Source organism: Mastigoproctus giganteus, chromosome 11 (genome assembly GCF_048544385.1).
Source record: "Mastigoproctus giganteus isolate SK-2022 chromosome 11, ASM4854438v1, whole genome shotgun sequence".
In the NCBI taxonomy this organism is placed as follows: domain Eukaryota; kingdom Metazoa; phylum Arthropoda; class Arachnida; order Uropygi; family Thelyphonidae; genus Mastigoproctus; species Mastigoproctus giganteus.
The window spans coordinates 60,511,856-60,537,435 of NC_143585.1; the positions used below are offsets into that span (position 1 = coordinate 60,511,856).

The 25,580-nt window shown below is 37.0% G+C and overlaps 1 protein-coding gene across 1 annotated transcript in view; it reads right to left on the reverse strand.

The window, feature by feature from the left end:
* The window catches only part of LOC150078044 (H(+)/Cl(-) exchange transporter 3-like), a 38,490-nt gene that overhangs the window by 4,131 nt on the left and 8,779 nt on the right, over positions 1 to 25,580 (reverse strand). Inside the window, exons 4-10 of the mRNA XM_090384441.1 lie at positions 24,441 to 24,638; positions 22,044 to 22,124; positions 21,125 to 21,307; positions 10,721 to 10,845; positions 6,983 to 7,121; positions 5,214 to 5,299; positions 2,764 to 2,876 (exon numbers count right to left, since the gene is read on the reverse strand). Coding sequence (XP_090240567.1) covers positions 2,764 to 2,876; positions 5,214 to 5,299; positions 6,983 to 7,121; positions 10,721 to 10,845; positions 21,125 to 21,307; positions 22,044 to 22,124; positions 24,441 to 24,638 — 925 coding nt within the window. The remainder of the gene's footprint in view (positions 1 to 2,763; positions 2,877 to 5,213; positions 5,300 to 6,982; positions 7,122 to 10,720; positions 10,846 to 21,124; positions 21,308 to 22,043; positions 22,125 to 24,440; positions 24,639 to 25,580) is intronic.

Below are 25,580 nucleotides of genomic sequence, written 5' to 3' on the forward strand. Positions count from 1 at the left end.
TAAAGTTTGAATCTTTTCATTTGGATCGGTTGTTATATATTTTTGCTTTCATTAAAGTGAATTTCATCCTTAAAATCCAAAAAAGAATGAAATATTTTTTTCAAATTTAAGTGAGAACTATTCTTTCAAATCTTATACTAATTCTCAATCTTCGTAAAAAAAGACCTGTTTAAATAATTTATTAGGAAAATTTAATATTGCTTAGTTTATAATAAGAATCCATAACAAATTACAATATTTAAATTGGTAATTAATTAATTTTTTTTAATTTTTTTATTTTAATACCGATTTAACTAAACGGTAACAACATAACTGGGAAAATCAATTGAGGAAAAACACAAGGTTGTTTCTTTGTAAATGAAATTATGAAAAATTATACTTTTTTTACACTATGAATTGTAACCGAATCTAGGATGAAACCCTGGCAGATAAAAGTTGATGTGCACAGAATGACCTGCCTCTGAGAATATGCCTGTTGGCCTAAGTTGCCTCGCCAAACTACTCGTACCGAACATAAGACTAAGAGTAGTTTAAGAATGTGCGGGAAAGCAGATTGAAAAAACAAAACGAAAGGTTCAGCACAGCATATAACAACTTTCTGTACACCTATTGCGTGTATGCTCTGATTGATACATGACCTTTTTTGGGAAAAATTGGGGCCCTGGGACTGCAGACAGCAGTGTGCTGTCAGTCAATTATGCTTGCTAGCTGAAAACAGATTGTCACCACACAGAATTATCTTCACAATGGGTTCGGAAGACCATCCATGATATGATAATAGGGTGAATGACAAACACCAGCTGGGAAGAATTGGGAAACATTGTTTCATCTTCCCATAAAAGATTGTTGAATGAGAAAGTATTTCTTAAAATAAGCTATCTAATTCAAATCAAAGGCAAAAATTTCTGAGACTTCGAAAGGTACCGCACAGTAGTAATTGCCATCCTCCATCAGTGAACCGTATGTACTGGGTGGTTATAAAATAAGTTTCCCTATTCAGGAGACCATAGTGTCAAAACGGTTAGACATAGCCCTGTGAAAATCGGTGGGTATGTCATTTATGGTATGATCTGCAGAAGAAAAAAAATTACGCAAATTTCCGCCACCAGGGGAGAAATTGGCACTGTAAACATGAGATGGAATACTTAACTTAGGATTAGATTTTAATATCAAAACTTAGAAATCTACAGATATTGTTCTATGTGCTTTCCTTCACTTGAGATGATAAACTGAAAACGGAGGACTAGGTGCGACACGTTTCGCGTAGTATCTCATTGAGGATGTTGGCTACATGTTTGCTTTCAAATCGGCAAGCGTCTGTATGCCGCCACGGTAAACTCTGTCTTTCAGGTATCCTCAGAGCCAGAAATTACAGGGATTGAGATCTAGTCATCGTGCTGGCCGGCCAGAACTGCTGAAAGTCTAGAAATTATGCGATCATTTCCGAATGTTGAGCGGAGCAGATCCTTCACTTGTCGACCAACGTGGGGAGGGGCACCATCTTGCATGAAAACTACGGTCTCCAAGCATTGCTTTTCTTGCAGAGCGGGAATCTCTTAGAAGAGCGCAGTACCGTGCACTAATTACCGTATGGAGGCCATGAGGCGTAGACTCTTCAAAGAAAACATATGGACTTTGTAGTGGTCTTTCAGGCACAGCAGATGGATGAGATGGAGAAGTTACCCATATTCGGCAGTTTCATGCATTTACAGCCTCCTGAAGAGTGAAATGTGCATCATACCACAAGTCATTCGAGCCCATGTATCGTCAAGTTCCATACGAACCAGAAATCGTAGAACAAAGTCTATTCATTATTGCTGATCACAAGACTAGTTCTTGCCCTACGTGAATCTTGTACGGGAACCAGTGTAAAATTATTCGAAGCACTTTACGTACAGAAGATCAAGGAAAGTTCAAGTCTCTTGACACACCTCTGGTGCTCCGCTACTGACTGGTAGTGTTTCGCATTCTAACCATTACAACCGCCACTTCATCCACTACCTCCGTTCCGATAAGCGGTCGTCCCCTGCCTGGAATTACACCTAATTCCCTGGTCGCTTCAAATTTCTTTATTAGTTTTCGAAGCCCCATTGAAAATGTCAAAGATCCTTTACGCAAACCTTTAAGTCTTCGATATTCGACCAGGGGCTCAAATCTGGTATGGGCTGGTACATCCAGGGTCCTGAGCTGGATATCATCATACTTCTCTTTCCCTAGAAGGTGGCGTTGACCTTCCTGCTTTTATTTAACAGGATGTCATTTGCGTAAGCAGCGTGTCTTGAAGTAATTGACAACTTTTACATGTGCAGCGCCGTTTTCCCCTGGTGGCAGAAATTTGAACTTTTTTTTTTTTTTTTTTTCCCTTCTACAGATCGCTTCCCCATACCCTAAATGACATACCAATCGATTTTCACAGCGCTAACTCTACCCGTTTTGACACTAGGGTCTTCTGAATAGGGAAACGTATTTTATAACTACCCGGTACAGTACTTGTTTTAAACACGTCTAAACAGTAGTTCAATAATCGACTCTGCATTTTTGTGGCACTCAAGATTCTCATTTACTCTTCATCCAAATTAGCCATGCGAATTGAAGTAATAATATGCAGCTATTTTTTAATAAAGGATAATTTTAAAAATTGTTTTATAGAAATATTTGCAATTCGATAACTATAAAAAGTAAAATTTAATATACTTTTATTTATTTATGATTTATTATTATTTTAATTGAACTGAATACAGGAGGAAATTCTATTGAACTTACCACTCATCCTCGTTACTCCACCAAGACACGCAGCAGCACCGACTATAGTATATAAATCCAGAGAAAGACAGCTGTCTTCTGATTCACAGAAATACTGGAACAACCAGGAGTCTCTATATAGTTGCAGAAATGGGCTCTTTGGTTAGGAGGTACTGTTATCTGAGTAGAAAAGTACGGAATCCAACAGAAAACCAAATATATTCTAATTCCATCACGGTCAGATATCTAACACACTTTCAAATGATATCGCAAAAATTCTAGTCATAGGGTAGTTTAATTTTATAAAAACTGTTATATTGAAAACAATATCGTATTTCGAATAAAAATATTCCTGATCTATCCGATACTATCTTCTGACATAGCTATCTACCAAAGGAGCGCATTTACTTTTAAAGAATTCTTTGCGAAATCAATACAAGTTTTGTTCATCAACTTGAAATCACACAACATAACTTTTTAGCCAGCGGTTTCCACTCCAGCTATATTTCTTAGCCAAGGGTTGAAATGGAACATTTACAAAACGGAACAGTCGTTATTACAATATCGTAATTTTAATAATTAAGTACATATATATGACATCACTAATGCGTGTGACGCACAGAAACCATACCGGTACACCCCAGCCATTCCGAGCCCCATTCTTAGCTGAAATCTGGGTCTGTTTCTGTTTGCTGCAATAAATGTTTCCATTTCTTAGAATATGCAGAAATTGTACATTAATTCATTATTTGTAAAATAATAAGAGTTTTACACAGGCAATATTTTAATCACCATAAACAAATATGCTAACAACGACCTCCGATACAATTCTATCTTTCCACCCGAGGATTAAAATATACTTTACAAACGAAAAAAAAACAAACAAAGGTATCTTAATGCTTTCATTAATTTGTTATATTGTACTTTTCCCATAACTTGAAGCAGTTATTTAAAATCTTCAGTTACAAACCCATATGGAAACTACCAATTCTGGGTCCTTCCCTCCTTGAGGTTCACGAACGGATCCCCTCTTTAACAACCAATTCAAACCAACCGTCCGGGTCCTCCAACCCTTTGTTTCCCCACTGGCTTTACGATAGTTTCGCCACTGCACAAACACTATCTATTATACATTATCAAAACTGTTTTTGAATTTCTTCACGATATATCGCACCACTAATATATAGAAATTTCATATCTAACATATAGAAACAAAAGTCTACAACAATGACAAGAAAATAATGGACTCTACGCATAGAACATGCAATTATTATTTATTGTAGATGGGTATATATGAGGTCTGTTCGAAAAGTATCTGGATTGCTACGATATAGAGAAAATAAGCATACTACACGTGGGCGACTTCATCCCCTTCGAAATGGTGTCCTTCTGAGGTGACGCACTTTACCCAACGACTTGAAAACATTTCTGGAAAGCCGATTTCGAAATCGCTGAAAGCTGAGCTGTCCTATTACTCTTTATGTTATAAAATCCACCTCCTTTCAAGGAGTTTTTTTTTTTTTTTTTTTCAGTCTATGAAACAAAAAAAGTAACATGGTGCATATCTGAAACTGCTGAATTTCAACGATTACGCTTTATACAAAAAAAATTCTGTGCTCTGTTATGTTTGTTGCAGTGTGCTCTGCTCTGTTATCTCAAACTTGAACAACGAGCAAGTCCGGATACATTTTGAACATTTCTCGTATTTTTCAAAGAATTAACAAGCCCCTGTTAAAAGAAAAGCACACCAACTTAAGAGAAACAGTTCGTTTCATTTCAGAGAATAACTCAAAAGGTTTCGTGGAACTTCTTCAAGTAACGTAATCGCTAGGTGGAGAGGCTGAAAAACACAAAGCCTGGTAAAGACGTTACCAGTTAGAATATGGAGAGAAGGCAGCCAACCTAGGGGTAGTTGAAACCATTTCAAGAAATGAAGGCAGTGTTCTGCCAGAAAGGAACGGGCATGCCTTCTGTTGAGACTGGAGCAGTTGATAGAGTTCGTAAAGCCTTTTGGCTCAGCTCAAGAAAATCGACTCGTCGTGCCAGCAGTTGGCCTGATGGTATGGGAGATTCTCCACGCTCGTTTGAAGCTGTATGCATATAAAATTCAAATTGTAAGCGCTTAAATCAGACAACCAACCACTTTTGAATGATTTTTGCTCTAAACATACGGATTGAAAGCAATCTGTATCTGAACACGAGAGTTGAAAACAATGGAGTTAGTTGGAATATTATTTTTTGTTAAGAGTTACCTTTTCGAATGTTTGGTAAGATAAACAGGCAAAACTGTATAATCAGTTTCTCTTTATGTGGTATACTTTATTATTTCTTTTTATAGCAATTTGTAATGTAATGGATTAATTCCATTTTCAAACAATAAAAGGCAAATTTTTAAAATTATGTCTGTGCATCATTTGTAGAATATCATATTATTTCGTGAAATAAATTTCATACATTTTAGATCTACTTACTTAACTATATGTTCCATTACGATGCCAACTACTCGTCCGATTATTGCTCCCATAGCCAAACTTGGAACAAACACACCCGATGGCACCTAATTAAAGGCAAACAATTTTGATTTCGGCGATGTTCAAATAAATACTGAATAATTATATTTCATAAAATTGACTTAAATATTAAATTAATAATAGAACTTTTTATACATATTATTTAATACATATATAGAAGAAAGCATTTGGCTGCTTAAACTACTGTATGCATATAACGAACAAATTTGGATAAAAGGTTAAAACCATTATACCTCTTCTCTGAGAGCTTTCATCAATGGCTAAATAATATTTTTAAGGGACTATTTACGTTAGGGGTGGCCAATCCATGGCCAGCAAGAAACTTGTTCACTTTCTTTACGCTACCGAAACTTTCATATGATAGATCAATATCTTGACAATCTCGCTGCATGATGTTCCACTCTCATTGATTTCTATTGATCATGACTGACAAATTATCATAATAATGTTAGCAATCAACTACCATAACCGAGATAGTACCAAATATAATGATAGCTTGACTGCATGTTGGCAGTCAAACAATCATTATATTTCAAAATCAATAAATGAAAATCCGTCCACTTCGAGTTGTTCCATGCGGACAGATGGACAGACATGATGAAGATCATGTTGGTGATTTTCGCATATGCGAACGCCCTCAAAAAAGCTCTGATCATAGTAGTTTAGTTAACGTAAGCTCATTGGATAAGGTTACATAAAATAGGATAATTAATTTTCACTCAGATATTTAGGAATCGTAATCGTTTACATCGTCTGCAAATTTTGACATCACGCCCTCTATTCCTTCGTTGATGTCGTTTATGAAAATCAGATACAACAGTGGTCCAAGAATTGATCCTTGGATGACCCCACTTCTGACATTATACCAATCTGAAGAATATCCATTAATCACACACCCAATGGCACCTAATTAAAGACAAACAATTTTGATTTCGACGATGTTCAAATAAATAATGAATAATTATATTATTCAGTATTTATTTGACATCTGCCCTGCAGCCACCCTGCAATCCATCTTAGAATCTTTCCAATAATCCCAACATGTTCCAGCTTATAAAATAACCTCTCATGAGAGACTAAGTCAAATACCTTGCTAAAATCCAAATAAACTACAGTATATCAAAATTGTACCCTACATTCAGCTCATGAATAACTGTGCCAAACTAGCTTACCAGGTTGATCAAACATGACTTTCCTTAACAAAACCACGTTTTACGTCCTCAGAATGCCATTTCTATCTAAATATGCCCGGATTATCCTCTTAATAACTGCCTCCAAGTCAGCTAAGCACTCTGTAGTTACCGATTCTTTCCTAGAACCGTCGTTATGTATTGAAGATACGTTGGCACTTCTCCAATCAAAAACAATCTTCCACGAGTCCAGTGATGCCCTCATTAACCTCAATGGTTCAATACACTGTCTGGCAGCCTCCCTCAAAATATGCCATCAACTCCAAGAGCCTTCCTTGCCTTTATGCTGAAAAGTTTTTCTAATACACACTCATCTGTAATTTCGAAATCATTTTAAAAATTAATGTGTTTATATTCGTAATTTAATGTAGTTTGTGCATTAACATTATAAAACCATTAAATAAAGAACAGCATGATGCATATTCTTTAGCATCTATTTTTAACTGAACAATCACCATTTCCAATATCTTCACACTGAAATTAAGCTCTAATTAATTATAAAATACAAAAGTAGCTTACCTGTATGCTTATAGTGAAAATAGTAATAAGCAGCTTGTAAACTAGAGTTATCAGTAGAAGTTCCACGCTTTCATGCAGTTGAATTGCTGTTACAGCATTTAAATGGAGCTCAGTAGATGTAAAATTCCACCAGCGGTTACTAATAACAGATGCAATAAAATGCGCATTAAAATCTTGAGCAAAATAAATATATATAATGAAATATGGACTTCATAAAATAGTTTAAAACTTAATAGCGCTTTGAGACTGCAGCTGAGGGATTTATAAATTTTGGATTGGATTGGATAGGGTTTTGGATAGCGAGATGCAAATTTATAAATTTGCATCTCGCAATACGTTTATTATCTTACTCAAGTCACATGTTTTTGGTAATTGTTTTTAAACTGGAAAACATTTTGTTCCTATATAACATTTTAACTGCGTGATTGAACCACAATCCTTTATCTTGTTATTTAAGGGAATTCTATTGCATAGGTTTTCAAACTCTAAAGTTCCGAGAGACTTTGTATTCCCTTAGATCAGCAGTTCCTACCGGTGGTTCGCGAACCCCCCAGGGGTTCGCCCTAAAAATTCTGTAATGGCGTCTACTCAGATTGGGGACAACCTGCCTGGAACACCTCCCCCCCCCCCCTTTCCTGCTGACGTCATGCGCTTCTATTGTGGCATGGGCCGCCGTAGCCTAGTGGTCAGGCGCGCGGGTGCATAAGTACACGTGCCTTGAGTGACCGGGGTTCAAGCCCGTGACTACTGAATACGGTGCTGTTTCTTGTATTCTGTCTATCTTGTGAACTCCTCTGATCATTTGGTCGTCCCGGAGTATAAACAGAAAATTTATTTATTTATTTTATATGCTAAAACCGGCTACAGCCAGTGTCACTTTAAGAACATAATCAATATTATTAAGGTGGGGCTGCTACAGCTGGTCTGGCTGATGTGGGAATACACACAGAAAACCACTGCATTCAGTGCAATCTCCTCCTACATAGGGCACCCTTGCCCTATGCTTTTAATTCCCTGGGGTCAGTCCCCTTCCCCACTCCTCCCTGTTTCCATTTCTACTATACCCCACCCCTTCTCCGTGGCCTGCTCTTATTTAACTACATCCTGACTCACCTTTCTTTGATATTTCCTTGCTCATTTCTTCCAATCTTTTTTTTTTTTTTTTTCAATCTCTGTCAGGAAGCTCAGGCAACCTTGGCGGAGACCTGCCGGAGTATAATAGGCAGCCTGGCTCGCCTCCCAGTATGGGTGGCCGTCAGTTGGGTCCCACTAGGGGTCCTGCAGCCAAGTAGCCAGAAAGAACAACAAACATAGCACTACTCTGACACAAACCAGACAATACACTTTTTCTGGCTTTTATACAGGTTCTGTACTTCTCCATAAAGTACCATGGTACAGATGTGGGAAACCACCAGTGGCGTCTTCCACAAAACACTATACTTAGATTTACATAGGTATATTTTTGTAAACTACAAAATAGTAAAGAATTGCCAACAAAAGAAACTACATCTCCCACAATTCCTTATCATTAGTTTACTGTCTTACAGTAATCGTATTAAATAAATGTTTTCCATACAATTTTTTTTTTCGTTCTCAAAGACCATTGTTGTTTATTTAATAATAATTTTATATTTTACCTAATATTCTGTATAAAAACGTAGTGTTGAAAATAGTTTATAATAAAAAAAAATTCAGAACTATTATCAGGCTTAGTGGTTCGCGATAAAAATATTATGTTGAAAGGGGTTCGCGAGTCAAAAAATGTTGGAAACTGCTGCGCCTTAGATTGTTATTAATAAGGGAAAAAGAATCTGTGATAAAGGTTTTTTAGATATGATTACATTAATTTAATGCAGATCAAGAAAGATCCAAGATTTAGAACTTTCTAGAGCAGTTCATTTCAAAGTTTCTTTCTCAGAATCTGGGATTTTGCAAATGTTCCGGTTATTCTTGCGGAAACAACACGCTCAGTAGGCCACGTCGTTAATTCTACAACAGAGATGTGCAGTGGTGCGTTATACGTTCATGATGACCCAAGGTAAAATGGAATTTGGGGGCCCCATCTAAAGAAAAAGGGGTTCCCATCAACATTAAATATTGAGTGACACAAGAACACGGAGAGCTGTTCTTCTGTCACCGAATTATTCCTCTGCACCTCAGTTCTGCTTGGACATTCGCTCAAGGGTGGTTGACAAGATCGTGATTATCTTCTCCCTGCTACTGTACTGACTTAAGCATAAGGGTGCCGGTTAAATACAAGACAGTCTTTATTTTTTTTAATTACCTCAACTATTTAAGGAAGAACTAAATATAAAATTTCGTCAAAATCGGTAAAACTATTTTTGAAAAAAACGTAATTTTCAAATTAAGCTTCAAGTAAAGTCCACTGACCTTGGCAGGTAGAAAGTTCAGTTTCCGATAAAAATCACTTAAAAATATTAATAAAAAAACAGCAATGAGTTTCTGAAACAATGATTTTTGGGCCTCCCTTTGATCAGGGCCCTAGGCAGATGTCTTTTTTGCCTATAGGATAACGCACCACTGGAGATGTGTTATTGTAAAACGGCATCTCAAACTCAATTCCTTTGAACAAGTTGGACAGAAATATTGACAATATTTCAAGCCAAGCACGAGTTACCACTTAATTCCAGTGTGTGGGGATTACTTAAAAATATTCGTGAGAAAATTTCGCATGATGGGGATATATCATGTTGCTGAATCATCAGCCCCGTTCCCTTTAGAGAAACAGTCAACATCCAGTGTGGTACACATTTGTAGCAGAACTGCAGACAGTGAGGTAAGGTCAACGGACCTTACCTCTCCTCATTTTACCCCTTTTGGGGAATATCTTAAGCAGTTGGCATCGCTGTACAATCCACATTCATTGAGTTAACGCTATCCCCCCCCCAAACCACAGTGCATTGCGTCGCCGAAACGTGTCGTCGTGGTAGAATTTGTACAGAATAGCGGGGACCTCCAACATAAATAAATAAATATTCTCTTTATACTCTGGGAAGACCACACGGTCAGAGGAGTTCACAAGATACAGAGAATACGAGAAACAGCACCGCATTTAGCAATCAGGGGCTTGAACCCCGGTCACCCAAAGCACGTGTACTTATGCATAATGGCGCTGACCACTCGGCTACGATCTCTTATTACTCGTTGTGACCTTATAACACCAGGTTTGCACAAATTATGTTGTGCTCGCAAGTGTAACAGAAGATATATGCAATTATATGGGTTTAGCGACTTAAAAACACCCTATAGGATAAAAAACCCGCTAAGCCGCGATAATGGCTAGGCTTCCAGAAGCATGAGCATTGACCTGCTCGGCTTGTTCACTTGTTATAGCTAGAAAGGTGTAAAGAAGTATAAATAGAGTCTGAGATAAATATTTAATTTTTTTCTTTTATAATAATATTCTTATCTAAAAATGCGTTTTCAGTTTTCTCTTTTGTATGAAGGATGATTTTATAATTCAATTCTGAAAATAATAATAATAACTTCTTAATCTGTTTTTATTTTTCGATTGACGATCTTTCCTAGAAAATATTCTTTGGATCCAACATCAACTTAGCAGCCCAATGCATAAATACAATATCACTGTTTAGGAATGAATTAAGGTAAAGTTATAACAAATACAATGCACTCTTTAAAAAAAAAAAATTGTTTTACAATATAAATCATATTAATCTTAAACTATATAAATATAATAGTGTTCAGAAAAACACTTACCACAGCTGAGAGTGTTCCTCTACGCTACATGGATTTAATAAAACTTTAATTAAGTTTCTAGCATTTACTTTTGTGAATGGATTTGGAAAGTTCAACAAACTAGTAAGTACAGCAATGAGAACCACCTAAAAATTAAATAGTCACTACTTTAATAACAATTATTAAATATAAAAAACATCTGCTGATTAATAATATTTATTAAAACATTACTACACTATAAAAAAAGTGGTAATTGAAATTTTAGGTTTCTTTCCCTAGGGAAAGAGAAACCAGAGGTCATGTCTGCATATCTGTTCCTCACCCTCAAATAAAATTTGTCTAAACCAAATTTACAGCAATTCTGTAAATGTGTTAATGCCTTCTGTACGTATCATCCTCATAAGTATCCCATTTCGAGCCCTGGTCTTATGGACATCACCCATTTTCTGTTCCTAATCTGATCCAAACCCTCGTGGGTAGCACAGTTGGTAGGATCGCCCTCCTCCCACACAGAGTGGAAAATACCGAGTTCGAGTCCCGTCGATAATGGGAGGAATTTTTATGGGTCTTTTTCTCAACGTGGCTGAATCAGTCGTCTCAGGCGAGGGTAGCATGGTTTTTTCTCCCGGAAACTATGGTTTGTGGAAAACACGCAATTTACAGACAATGTACACGGAGCAATATGGCCTTAGTGGCTGATGTTCCTAAAACCCTATTATAACAACAACAACAACAACCGATCCAAACCAAATTTACAACAGGAAGGATCTACGAGTAATCTCGTAGGATTAACTTTATTTCTGTCGCCATCTTAAAACAATATTCATTATCCATCATGTTTAAATAGACCTTAGGTCTATTTAAAACTTTTTGTCTTATTCACACCGCGTGCGCAACCAGATATTGAAACAGTTTGAAAGACACGTTCACAATGATTTTTCGCATTGATGTATCGTGATATAAGAGTAAACACAGGGAATTGAGTCTTGTTTTTTATCACAGAGGGAAAAAAAAAAAAAATTGCCCAAAATAATTAGGGATTATCAGGATAATATTGATTGTGGTAAGATGAGATCGACACTGTTATATCGCTAATGTAATATAATAGTGTCATTAGTTCATTGTCTAATAAGATGACAGCGTTCCTCTTCAAACTAATAAAACTTTCTAAAATTAAGAAGCATCATTAAGTCACGTGGTCAACTGCTTGTTTATACAGATGTGAAATTTGATCGAAAAGTTTCCGGATTGGTTGCAAGATGACACTAACATAGTTAGTACAAATTTCATCTGTTGGATAGTAGTTAAGAGTGTAATCTGATGAATCATTTGCCTTTTATTACAGACCAGTTGGATGCGTCATTTAGAAGTGACACGCCGTATTTAGATTAGATCGCAAGTAGTGTGCTCTCTACGATTTGTGTTTATCAGAACATAGCCGAGTTCAGAGAAAAAAGTGCATACAGTTCAATTTAAAAGTAGTCAAATAATAAGCAGAAGTGGAATGATTTCTGTGATGGTACTGAAGGTTCTGGAAGTCCATCCTCAAGCAAAACAGATGGAAATGTGATGCGTTTTAAAGAACTTGTTCACGAAAACAGGCTTCTCACCAAGAGAAGTCTCGTTCGGGTCATGCCAACGTATTTTAATGCAAACTTCGCACATGCGATGCAAAATCGACATGTCAGCTTTATGGAACTTTCTCTCATTCTTCCAGATCAATTGGAAAAGGCAATTCCTAAGTCTATTGTTAAACGACTTCCCTCCCACCCCCATAGTGATTTAAATAATACAAAAGAAATACGTATGATGCTTGGCCACTCACCATTCTCAATGAAGAGTGGTCAAGGATACCCAGGATCTTTTAGATAATCCGATTGGTTGACATGTTTTTTTTTTGTTTTTTTTGGTACTTGTTGGTGCATCAGCTTCTGTGGCCATAATGCACCTCCCAAGGTTTTTGCAGTACTTTGATCCAAGCCCGAGGCGGGATTCGAACCCGCGACCTTTGGTTTGCCAGGCAGGCACTTTACCCACCCAGCTAGCCCGGTCGGCCGGGTTGACATGGTGTTAGTTGTTTTCGCACAAATGCAATGCGTCAGTAACCGTATCTGTAAAATGCGTGTATTTCAAGTTCGGCTTTGCCATGTTTTTCTGGATGGAAAAACACGGCAAAAAAAAAAGAAAGAAAGAAGTTCATAAAACAACTTCTTGAGAAAAAAAAAAAAAAAAGTTCGTAAAAATGATTGCAGTCGACGAAGTTCGAACCCAGGCCTTTTCCATGCAGTACAGAGGATTGCGACTGCAACCGCTGTGCTATTTGTGACGGACCACATTGAGGTGAAACTTGTCTAGCAATGGCAGGAGGCCACATGCCATTTAGGAACTCCTACCCTCGTGATGCTTATGTCAGTTACTGTAATAGTGGTCATGCAACTTGTGCTTTTCTTCAATTCTAGCTTTCGTAAACTGATTTTTCGTTTCCATTTTTCCTTTAGCAAAATGATTAGTCTAATATTCATTAGTGTCATTCTACAATAATATGAATTTTCTTATGGAATGATATCAATTTCCAGATAGCCAGAAACTGCTTTTTATCAGTGTAAATGTTACGCAAACGTTGGTAGAGTCCAATATTTTGATGTAGACATTTAACATTATTAATAAAAACTTACAAGAGTTAATATTCGGATCCTAACTTTAGCAGTTACCTTTTAAGCTGGTTAAGAGACAAAAAGAATTAATAATAATTCCAACTTTAATTTTTTTATCAATTTAACGATCAGCACAAATAAATTATCTAATTTCAAATCAAAAGTACTTTATCTTACTTCGATAACTGGAGAGCTGTTCAAAGGTGACTTCATTTTTATACTGCACCACATCACTCCGAATTTTATCAGAGCTGTTCCAAGGATACCCTACATTAAAATAATAAAATAACATTACACGTGCACAAAAATATGATATGAAATATTCAAACATGTCATTGGTCTCCATTATGAATTACTTTTAAACTTTGGAGCCGTGTATATGGTTAGTTCGGGGGACTCCTAACTCCTAGTTTATAAAATAACTATATTATAATAATTTACTAAACGTCTATAACTCCCCCTTTCCATTTTGAGGCCCTAGTGTTTCTCACCTACTGAATTCGTTCTTTTTTATGGCCCTGTTTGCAAAAGAGCATCCTATTAGCTAGTTAAACGTACTTAGTCTTATATCGGGTATTTCAAACATACGTTCAAAATTTTTAGATGCATTCTAGAGTACAAAAAATAATAAAATAAAAAGTCACGTGAACGCCGACTATGAAGACGAAATTCTTGACATGGTATAAGAAATCCACGAAAAGTACCCGACAAATTGGTACTACCTATTGCTCTCACATCTGTTTGGCACATTCTTTAGCGAAGCACCCTTTCACTGGAGAAGGCCAGTTGATTGACTACTCCAGCAGACTACCTGCAACGACAACAGCTCTGTCAAAGGCTACGCTATCGTAATATTCAAGCTCCTGTTTTCATGAGTAGGATACTGTTCACTAATAGAGGGCGCTGAATCTCTTTAAAAGTTATAGCTGTCAGTTACAGGCTCCGCAAAAACGATAAGTGTTTGCCTTTTATTTACATGATTGTTATTTTATATTGTACTTAATACGTAGTCATATAGTTATAGTTACGCTGGTTATTTTTTATTTTTAATTTAGATAAAGAGTTTTTGTGGATTTTACTTACGATAGGTAAAACCGTTATTTCGTTCGATTTTTGTAGCCATTGTTTTTGTATATAGTGGTAGGGAATTCAAATTTTTTAATTGAGGTAGCTAGGTAGCTCTAACGCATAATTATATAGTAATACGCTTCACTGTTTCTATTTAATAGTTTCTATTCAAATACTATTGACATTTAATTTATTGATTTTATTAATTTAAACTACCATGCCCCAAACTACAGCAGCAAAGCAACGGGCACAAAGTGGCAGGAGTGCTGTGACTCGGGGGAGAACTGAGGGGGGGCAATTCTCCAACGCATCACAGCCTAAAAAAATGTGCAACTTGTGAAATGTTTGCCGAACTCTCTGGAACGGAACATGATATTGCCATGGGGGATGTCTTTGAGTGTGTGCGCGATGTAAGGAGTGTAAGGAAATCAGGCGACAACTCAGCGTTGTTATGGGCCTATATGAGAGTTTGAAGGACAGGGTGGATGCTCTCGAAAGATCTAAATTGAGGGGCCCATCAGGCTCTCAGCTGCCCACATCAATGCCAGAGCTTGCACTTGGTCATCACGCAACACAGCGGCAACCCCTAAGGCAGAATGCGCTGGTCCCACAGGAACTAGTAGTTGTTGGTGACCTATTGTCAGGGAAACGGGGAACATCCTTTGTAAAAAGGATAGGTGGAACAGGACCAGGGTATGTCTGCCAGGGGCAAAGGTTGATGACGTTGTAGAGCGGATATCATCTTTCAAGGGCACAAAAGGTGATATAGTTGTACATGTTGGCACTAATGATATTAAGAGTAGGAGACCGGCGGAATTGCTCAGCAAGTACAGGTCACTGTTGAAAAAAAGCCGTGAAATAGGGTTGAATTTGAAAGTGTCTGCAATTCTGCCCAGACACGATAGGAGGGAGTACATGATGAGAGCCTTGTCGATCAATTCGGCCCTGGAAAGATTGTGCAAGGCTCAAGGGGTTGAATTTTTTTCAGCCTGGACTGTACTTGTTAACAGGAGAGATTGCTTCTACAGGGATGGGATACACTTAAATAGAAAGGGTGCAAGAATATTTGCTGATGCTATCGAGGCAGTGTTAGGTGGGTCGGAAAACTGCTAGTTTGGGGGGATACAAAGACTAATAGTTTAACAGTAACCGCAGGCAGAGGTTAAGGTGATTCTTGCACAACTTCTATTAGAATAAGAAGCGACCTGGAGCGAGGGGTGTTGGGGGTTTCAGGGACGGATGGCAGTCATCATGGAACAGTTGGGTATATGGGATGTGTTAGGGTAACAAGGAATAGGCATAGGAGCATGTATGCTTGCATGTATACCAATGCTAGAAGTATAGTAAATAAATTTGATGAATTTGAAGTGTTGGTCAAGACATCAAAGGCGGATATTGTTGGGATAGCAGAGACGTGGTGTCACAAAGATATAAGGAATGCAGAACTGGAATTTGGGGAGTACAATGTGTACAGAAAGGACAGAAAGGGAGGGGGTGTTATGCTGTTCATTAAGAAAAATATAAAATCAAAGGAAGTGCACCCAGTTAATATAGATGAACAGTGCTCTGTTGAGTCAGTTTGGTGTGAGATAAGCACTGCGAAAGGAAAAATAAGAGTAGGAGTGTGTTATAGGCCTAATGACTTGAATGAGTACAATGAACAATTGTACAGAGAAATAGAGTGGGCCAGTAAATCAGAATGTCTTATAATGGGGGATTTTAACTTCCCAGATATTGACTGGAACTTGTGGGTTGGTCACTCACACACTAGTCAGACTTTTGTGGATTTATTGGATGATTGTTTTCTGCAGCAGCATGTTCGAGAGGCAACCAGAGAAAGTAACACTCTTGATCTGGTTATCAGCAGTGATCATTCGTGTATTAAGAATTTGCAGATAAAGGAACCACTAGGTGGCAGTAATTACAGTGTGCTGAAGTGGGATTTACTCAAAGAGGTAACTACCGTCAGGGGTAAGGGAAAGGGTTTTTGCTTCCCTAAAGGGGAGTACAGTGGTCTCAGACAGTTTTTAAATTCTGTACAGTGGGATCAACTGACGATGTTACAAACAGTAAACTCTAAGTGGGAAGCATTCAAGGAATTAATCGTGGAAGCTACTAGACTTTATATACCGATTAAGAAATATTGTTCAAGGTTTAGGCCTAAATGGTTATCAAATGAACTAATGAGACTCGTGACAGAGAAGAAAAATGCATGGAATGCATATAAATTATCAGGTGACGCAGAAGCCTGTGGCAGATATAAGTTTAGTCTGTAATCAGGTCACAAAGGAGGTTCGGCAGGCGAGGGCGGATTACGAGAAATCTTTGGCAAAAGATGCTAAGAAAAACAGCAAGGATTTCTTTACTTATATAAACTCTAAAAGGAAGGGGATGAATATGATTGGTCCACTTGACATCGATGGTTCGACTGTTGATGATCCTGCTCAGATAGCAAACAAACTGAATGAGTATTTTGCATCTACATTCACACGTGAGGAATTATTACAGTTTGAAAATGGAAGAAGGTTATCAAATTGTAGCAGTGTGCTTAATGATTTTGTAATAACTGAGAGCAAAGTGGAGGAGAAATTGTTGAAGTTAAACATAAGAAAGGCACCTGGGGTGGATGGGATCTATCCTGTTATTTTAAAGGAGGCGGCAAAGCAACTAAGCAAACCCTTAGCCATAATTATGAGAGCATCCTTGGACTCAGGGGAGGTTCCCACGGACTGGAGGTGTGCAAATGTATCCCCAATTCACAAAGGTGGATCGAAGGGTGACACGAGTAATTACAGACCAGTTAGTTTAACTTCTGTTCTGGGTAAAATAATGGAGTCACTGGTTAAAGATGCATTGCAGGATCATCTAGACAAGACTGCAGCAATAATTCAGACACAGCATGGGTTTGTTAAGGGAAAGTCTTGTCTGACAAATTTGATTGGTTATTATGATGTGGTCACAAAGGAACTGGATGCAAAAAATAATTTTGATATCATATACTTGGATTTCAGGAAAGCTTTTGACACTGTTGCGCATGGAAGACTACTGTACAAATTGGAGCAGAATGGTATTAAGGGTAAGTTGCTACAATGGATAAAAGGATGGTTAAGTGGGAGAAGACAGAGGGTGGTAATCAATGGGTGCTGCTCTTCGTGGACTAATGTTATTAGTGGAGTCCCACAGGGTTCTGTGTTGGGTCCACTGTTGTTTTGTGTATTTATGAATGATATTGATGAAGGTATATCAGGCTTAATGTCGAAGTTTGCAGATGACACAAAGGTTGGCAGGGTTGTTAATGACAGTGTGCTACTGCAACGGGATCTAGATAATTTGGGCAGATGGGCTAAGAAGTGGCAACTGAAGTTTAACCTTGACAAATGCAAAGTACTGCATATGGGTAGAAGTAACCCCAGAGAAACGTACCAACTGTGTGGTACTACACTTAAGGTGGTAGAAAATGAAAAAGACCTGGGAGTAATTGTGCAGTCAGATATGAAGTTTTCTGAGCAATGCAGACAGGCTGCTAGGGCAAGTCATGGGGTTTTGTCAATGATATATAGGAATTTTGCTAGCAGGGAAAAGGAGGTGATTGTCCCTCTGTATAAGGCAATGGTCAGGCCACGCCTTGAGTACTGCGTACAGGTCTGGAGGCCTCATTTTAGGAAGGATGTAGATTTGCTTGAGCGTGTACAGAGAAGAGCAACACGATTTGTGAGGGGAATGAAGGGATCCTCTTACCAAGAGAGGCTTAAGTTCTGCAAATTGCAGTGGCTGGAGACTAGGCACCTGCGCGGTGATCTGATTGAGGTCTATAAGGCCTTGAATGGGTTGAGCACGCTGAATTCTGATGGGATCCTTCCACTTGTTCAGATTACGAACCTACGGGGACATAAGTTCAAATTAAGAAAGGACAGATGTAGAATAGATGTGCGGAAATTTGCCTTTAGCCAGCGGGTGGTTAATTGCTGGAACAAACTTCCATCTGTCGTTGTGGAAGTTGATAGGTTAAATAAATTTAAGGAGGAACTGGACAGGCATTTGGAGGGAATGGTGTGATTTTTTTTTTTTTTTTTTTTGGCTGATGCTGCATAAGCTCGTACACTTGCTTTCTTGCATCATGTGCCACTACTACTACTACTACTACTTTGCGTGGATGGACGAGTAGGCTGAAGAAAACCCGCATAGTGTAATGGCAAGGGATCATCAGGGGCAATTTTCCATTAACATCTGGCACAGTATTGCTGGTGATCAATTAATCGGACATGTTCTTCTACAACGGGTGATGGCCAAGCATACAGACACTTTTCGGAAGATATTTTGTTGGAGTTACTTGAAGGTGTTTGTCTCCGGATAAGAGGTGCCATGTTGTTCTTCCGCCATGGCGCTCCCACCATTTCAGCTGATAATCAATTAACCGCCAACTCTTAAACTACCTAGAAACTTTCCGTCTGATCAATGATCGCCAGTTATGGATTCCGTCAATGTCGATCCACTGGTGATATTCTGGCCTATGTTACCCATTTATGGACAAACTCAATGGAAAAGTTCGGGGAAACACAAGTAGTTGCTCTTGACATCTCAAAGGCTTTCCATCGTGTTTGACATAAAGGTCTCCTAAACCAGCTTCCATCTTATGGTTTGCCAACTGTTTTTTTGTAATTGGTTATCCAGTTTTCTCTCTGATCGCTCACTGTGAGTGATGATAGATGGCTATCTGTCTTCTAACTTTTTCCACTAATGCTGGTGTCCCCCAAGATTCAGTTCTTTCCTCTGCTCTTTACCTCTTGTATATTAATGACCTTCCATTCACTGGAAATCCTATCCATAGTTTTGCCGATGATAGCACATTGCATTCCACTTTCCATTTTGAGAAACCTTGCCCTGCTGAATCAGCTTCAACTTCTTGAATATCCACTACCAATTCCTTCAATGCCGATCTCCAGGTAAGTCTCCAGTGGGGCAAAGATAACTTATTGATTTCAATCCTTATATCTTGCAACATGTCTTATATCTCGCAAAAAAAATTATTCTTCTGCTCCTATGCTTATCTTTGGTGACACTCCAATTTCTAGGCAAAATGATATACTGTATCTCTTGGGATTACCCTGACTTCTAATCTCTCTTGGCACAAGCATATTACAAATTATTGCTTCCTCTGCATCTAAAAAACTTGGTTTTCTCTTTCGCTCTCGGCGTTACTTTTCTTCCAAGCAGCTGTTGACTCTGCACAAATCGCAAATCCGCCCTACCATGGAATATTGTTTCCACATCTGGGGCGGTGCCCCCAAAACCTCTCTCAGGCTTCTAGATTCCATTCAGAAGAGGGCAGTTACGTTAATCAATGACTCCTCTCTAACAGAGTCTCTTCACTCGCTGTCTCATAAACGTACTGTTTCTGCTGCATGCCTTTTCTACAGATACTTCCATGGGCACTGTTCTTCTGAATTGGCTTCTATAATTCCCGCTCTCTCTTTTTAAAAACAGTCCGAACACGTGCCGCCACCAGCCAACATCCATTTACTGTCCAACTTCAAACTCACAGAAACAACTTTTCATCTTCCTCATTTATTCATTCAACTGCCGTTTCCTGGAACAACCTTCCTTCGTACGTATTTCCTGAAAATTACAGTCTACAGAAGTTCAAGTCTAATGTCAACAAATATCTTCTTTCGTCTTCTCAACCTCCAACCCAAGCGTGGTACTAAGTACTATAGGTTCTAATACCTCTTGTGTTTGGGGTTTTCATAAAAAAAAAAAAAAAAAAGCTATCTCTTTCCACTCAAATGATAGATAGAGGAAGCATAATTATCAGAAATCTTTCCCTTCCCTGGCTCCTGTGGGGTCATTTAAGGAACCTGATGCATGAAACGGGAAGTTCCGACGAATAGGATGTGGTTAAGAAGCAATTCGAACTCTTTCACAGTCACACTTCCACAGAGATTCAAATAGAATGTGGCCATGAAACAATTGGAACCATTACGAGAATGTCTGTGTGCTCGTTAGTCACAAATTTGGGGAAACTGAGATCCACGTTCAGGTGCAAAGATGTCACTTCGATCAATTATTGTAAAATCAGTATGTGAACCTTAAAAATTAATTTTTTTATGCCTTTTTGAAAGTTCAATATAATAACTACCTGAATAAAGGGTTTTCAGACACTTTCATATTCAAGGCAGGCTTTAAAGACAATAGTACAGTTTTTTCCAGGGCTTAAGGTGGCGCCTCCGTAGCCAGGTGGGAAGGAGCAGCCGTGCGTAGCACACGCTTCTTGATTAGGCCGGGGGGTTCGAGCCTGTTACCACCGTATGTGGCAAAGGTCAGGGAATAATCACCGCATATCCCTGGAGCACTATGGCCTTAGTTGCTAATGCTCCTAAAAACCAAATAAAAACTAAGGTTGTGTGGGGGGGGGAAGAAATAAATTACTGTAAAGTTTAATTACGCCATTTTGTTTCAGAACAATATATTTCGTGTATTTATGGGCGCCAGAGTCTCAAGACTAGCTAAATCTGACATTGTTATATTTTTCCTTTATCCTAGAATACATCCCAGAATATTTTTATTCATACTTTTGAAGCAGCCTGTATATATGTTTATTTATTTACATTACATACAATTATATCATAAAATTGCATGGGCAATTTTATAATTCTAAAATGTTAGTAGATATTTATATATTTTATAGAAAAACTGGCTTACTTACACCAAGAATTCCAATGAGCAAGAAGATAGGAAACTCGATCATTGACCAGGGACGCGGATTCTCGATGAAGAACATAACAGGATACTCCTGGTTAATGGTAGTGATCCAACGATATACAGAAGCTCCCACAAGAGCACAGAAGAAAGATCGCCAAACAGTTTTCAACGGAAAATAAGAACATACCTATACATGATAACGTTAGGGTTTACAAATATCAAAAATTTTTGCTTCTTAAAAAAAAAAAAAAAAAAAAAATTAAAAGCTAAATCATTGCTATTTAAAATATTAAAACAAAGAATTACAAATCTATTGCCTAGCACACAATTTACACGTAGTTTAACAAAAACAAGCTTTTTTTTACGTACAGTTCTAAAACTAAATTGAAAATAATAACGAATGGGCCTGGTGTACTGGGGTCCATGGTTGAGAGAACAAATATAGATACGTATAATTATAACCCAGTTTAATGTAAAATATACTAATAAGTAACAGGCAGTAGCTTTCGAGACTAACGAGTCTCTTTATCAACTAAAGCGAAAATGTCACAGAATTGATTGTGCAGTTTAAAAATTCGATGTGGAAAAAAAGAAACCTGCCTTAAATACTCTATTCTTCTTTAACAAAAGATTAAACCGTTCTAAAGCTGCATATCACGATGCAAGATATCGTAAATGAAATTAATTTTATAAATGAAAATTACAAACAATATAAATTGATTTGGTATTATAAACGAAACCTGTTTAAACGATAATAATTGTTGCCTTATAATTTTTAGTTAGCATATAAGTTTAATTATAATTCAAGAATTATCTAGAAATATGCGGCAGCAAAGTAACATAACGTAATGTTATTTCTAATACATTTATTGTGTAATGCAGTTGAAAAAATTGCTCTAAATTATGCAGAAGTTTAGTCTTACCTCTTCAAGGCTGAACAGAACGCCACCTATCGGTGCTTCGAAAGCAACGGCAACTCCTGCAGCAGCAGAAGCAGATAATATCTGAAAATTAAAAATGAGTATAAATATTTGAAAGAAACAGTCAGCATTTATATAATAGTTAACATTTACTATTTCAACCATTTACACTCGATAATTCACTTCTTGTTCTATTTTATTACAATGATAACGATAAATTATTTAAAGTGAACAGAATATAAGAATACAGTATCGTTCCATAAAACAACAGAATTAAATTAAATATTTCCAAAATACAGCATCCAAAAGTCAGGAAACCCACTTTTATTTATTTATTGCATATGACATAAGTTATACAATATAGAAACGTTTTAGAAAAATGGGAAATGTAATTTAAAACTTCGCAAGGAAGATAAGTCACAGTGGGCATTAAAAATCTCCAAGCACATACTCGCTCGGTGACACGCTATCAGAAACACAACTAAAAGTCTCACTAAAAATGCTTTCAATAAGATTCGTAATGTTCTCTTTAAGTTCTTCAGTTGAAATGTGATTGTTTTTAAAGTATGTTCCTGGAGATAACTTCCATTGCAGAGGCCTGAAAGTTTTTTGAAATAACACGATTTCTAACCACTGAAGTAATCTTAGTCATTGCAACAAAGAGGTACGGAATATTGCGCCATCACACTAGATGGTGCAATATTCCGTACAATAATCAGTAATCTGTAACCTTACAGATTACTGATTTTATCTACAGATTTTTGTAGATAATCTACAAAAATCTGTAGATAAAATTTTCAAAGAAAATTCGATTCGATAATTTGTGACTGGGACAGGACACCGTATTCTAGACACCGATTTTTTACGAGAATGTAGGCCCGATAAACGCACACATGTACAGACATATTACAAGACAAACCACATGAAGTAGAGTACCATTAAACTATTGCACTATGACTAAAGTAGCCCAAAAGTCCCACAAATTCACACAAAACAACTGGACAGATCTAGACGATGGTGGTGGTATTTCGTGTTTCGAAGAAGAGAATGGTTAGGAATAGAAGACCTATTTATATAACATATAAATTTATTTGATATATAGATTAATATTTAATTATTAAAAGTAGGTGGTATATTTATTTATGTTTTTGTTAAACTCTAACCAAATGAAATCATTAATGTTATTTATGGGGCTGCACAGTCCTCTTCGTAAACTCTGACTACGCGGCCTTTCCAAGTTTGAAAATAATCAGAAAATTTATTTAATAAAGGCTCTGGATATTTTTGTCCCTCTTATAATTTTGGAATTAAAAATTATTTAAACATATGATAAATGTCTTTCAGGAAGAAGAGGCACAAATCGAGGAATAATAAATCGTTGTATTCATCGGAAGTTCAACGAATAGTATGAATGTTCAACGAATAAACAAAAAAATAAAACCAAGCAGAATGAGGAAGAGAATACGTCTAGCAACACAGTAATCTACGAGTTTTTTGTTATTATTTTTTTTATCTCTGCAAGTTTAGGGTCAAAGTACCACTAACCAAGGACGGATGAATAGAGCTCTATGGACTAGGGACTAGTTCAATTAAGAACGTCATTAGAGTGACCTTTGAACTTTCCCTTTGTTCTTTGAGGTGGCATATATTTTTTATATTTTACATTATTTCGTGTTGTTTTTCAAGATTAAAATACAGTGAACATCAGTTTTGAAGAAATCTGTAAACTGTAGCAATCTGTCTGTTTATCCTCAGACAATGTTTCAGGAAAGCCTTGAAGTTAGATTATCAGTTGGTTGGCAGATTAACACAATTGGGAAACAGCCATCTCTTTTATATCCATGACGGGTCAATGCTCGAATTAAGAAAACGAAGAATAGTGTTAGGTGAATAAACACTGCCTACATTTTAAATGGGCTGCATTAGTAAGTGCCTTAAAGCGTTACACGAAACTTTGTTTTAGTGGCGCAATATCGGCATTTCCTCTTTAAGATTTTGCAATACCTAGAACACTTGATATTTAGAAGGGTCACAATAAGAAGGAAGTAAAATATTATATATACGGTATCGTATCTTGAACTCAACAAAGTCCTCTAAAAGTAATTGGTACAAATAAGTGAATAAATAAATAAACTAAAACATATTCATTTGTTAAGTGTACCTGCATCTTTTTTCCTAGACTTGAAACTGGTAAATATATAAGCAAATAAAATATCGGCATTTCCTCTTTAAGATTTTGCAATACCTAGAACACTTGATATTTAGAAGGGTAAAATAAGAAGGAAGTAAAATATTATATATACGGTATCTTGAACTCAACAAAGTCCTCTAAAAGTAATTGGTACAAATAAGTGAATAAATAAATAAATAAAAACATATTCATTTGTTAAGTGTACCTACATCTTTTTTCCTAGTCTTGAAACTGGTAAATATATGAGCAAATATGTTACCAATGCAGCAGGACACGTGTACCAAAGAGCCCTTCTTTCCTAGGCTGAGACCGGCTGCTACAGCTAAGGTAAGACCTAGAGACTTAATAAGAAGTGTACCTTTACTGAGACAGCCTCGAAGTACAAAGCCACCGAGGATTGTTTTGATCTATTAAAATATACCAAATAACAATTTTATTTTAATACACTAAGTCCATAATTTAACAATTTTAAAATTAAATTTATAACTTTATTTTTATTTATGTAAATTTATTTTAATAAATTTAATAATAAAGTATAATACTAATTCTAATATTGTCACTTACTACATGCATAAATTCTTTACCGACTATGGTACGATGCAGTCTTTCGCTTACATAGTTATATACACTCTGCATTTATTTTTTTCTATAAGATGGAGTATAAATTGCAAACTATAAGCCCAGAATAAAACTTTAAAAGCTTTAGCTTCAGAAATGAACTAAATCTGACTACCTAAATCAACAGATAAAGAAATCGTGTCTCAAGTGCGAACATTGGTAGGCCGAAGATTAACTACTCGTGAAATCGTTGAAGAAATTTGTATCTCCATCGGATCACGTCATTCCATTTTTAGCGGAAACTTTGAACATGAGGTTCGTTTTCGCAAAGTCCCTGTCGCGGCTGTTAATAAAGGACTAACGTGAACACAACCAACAAGTCGCATACGATTTGTTTGAACTTACTTCTAATGTCGAGTCGAGATATTTTTGAAAAGTATAATAACTGAAGATGAAATTGGGTTTAACTACGATTCCGACACCTAACAGCAGTCATCCCATTGGAAGACTCCTCCTTCCCTGAATCCCTACCCCTCGCTCCCAACCAAAAAAAAAAAAGAAAAAGGCGCGGAAATGCGCATCAAAAGGAAGGCCACGTGACTAGCATTTTTTTTTTTTTTTTTTTTTTTGACTGCGATTTGTTGTCCAACACAAATACGCTCCCAAGAGTCAAACAATTAATAAAGATTTATTCTCCATTGAAGTGAAGCGGTTTGAAGATAAAGACCGAAAAAGTGGAATTGCAAACACTGATACCACGGTAATGCGTTATTGCATTCGCTGCTAGTTAT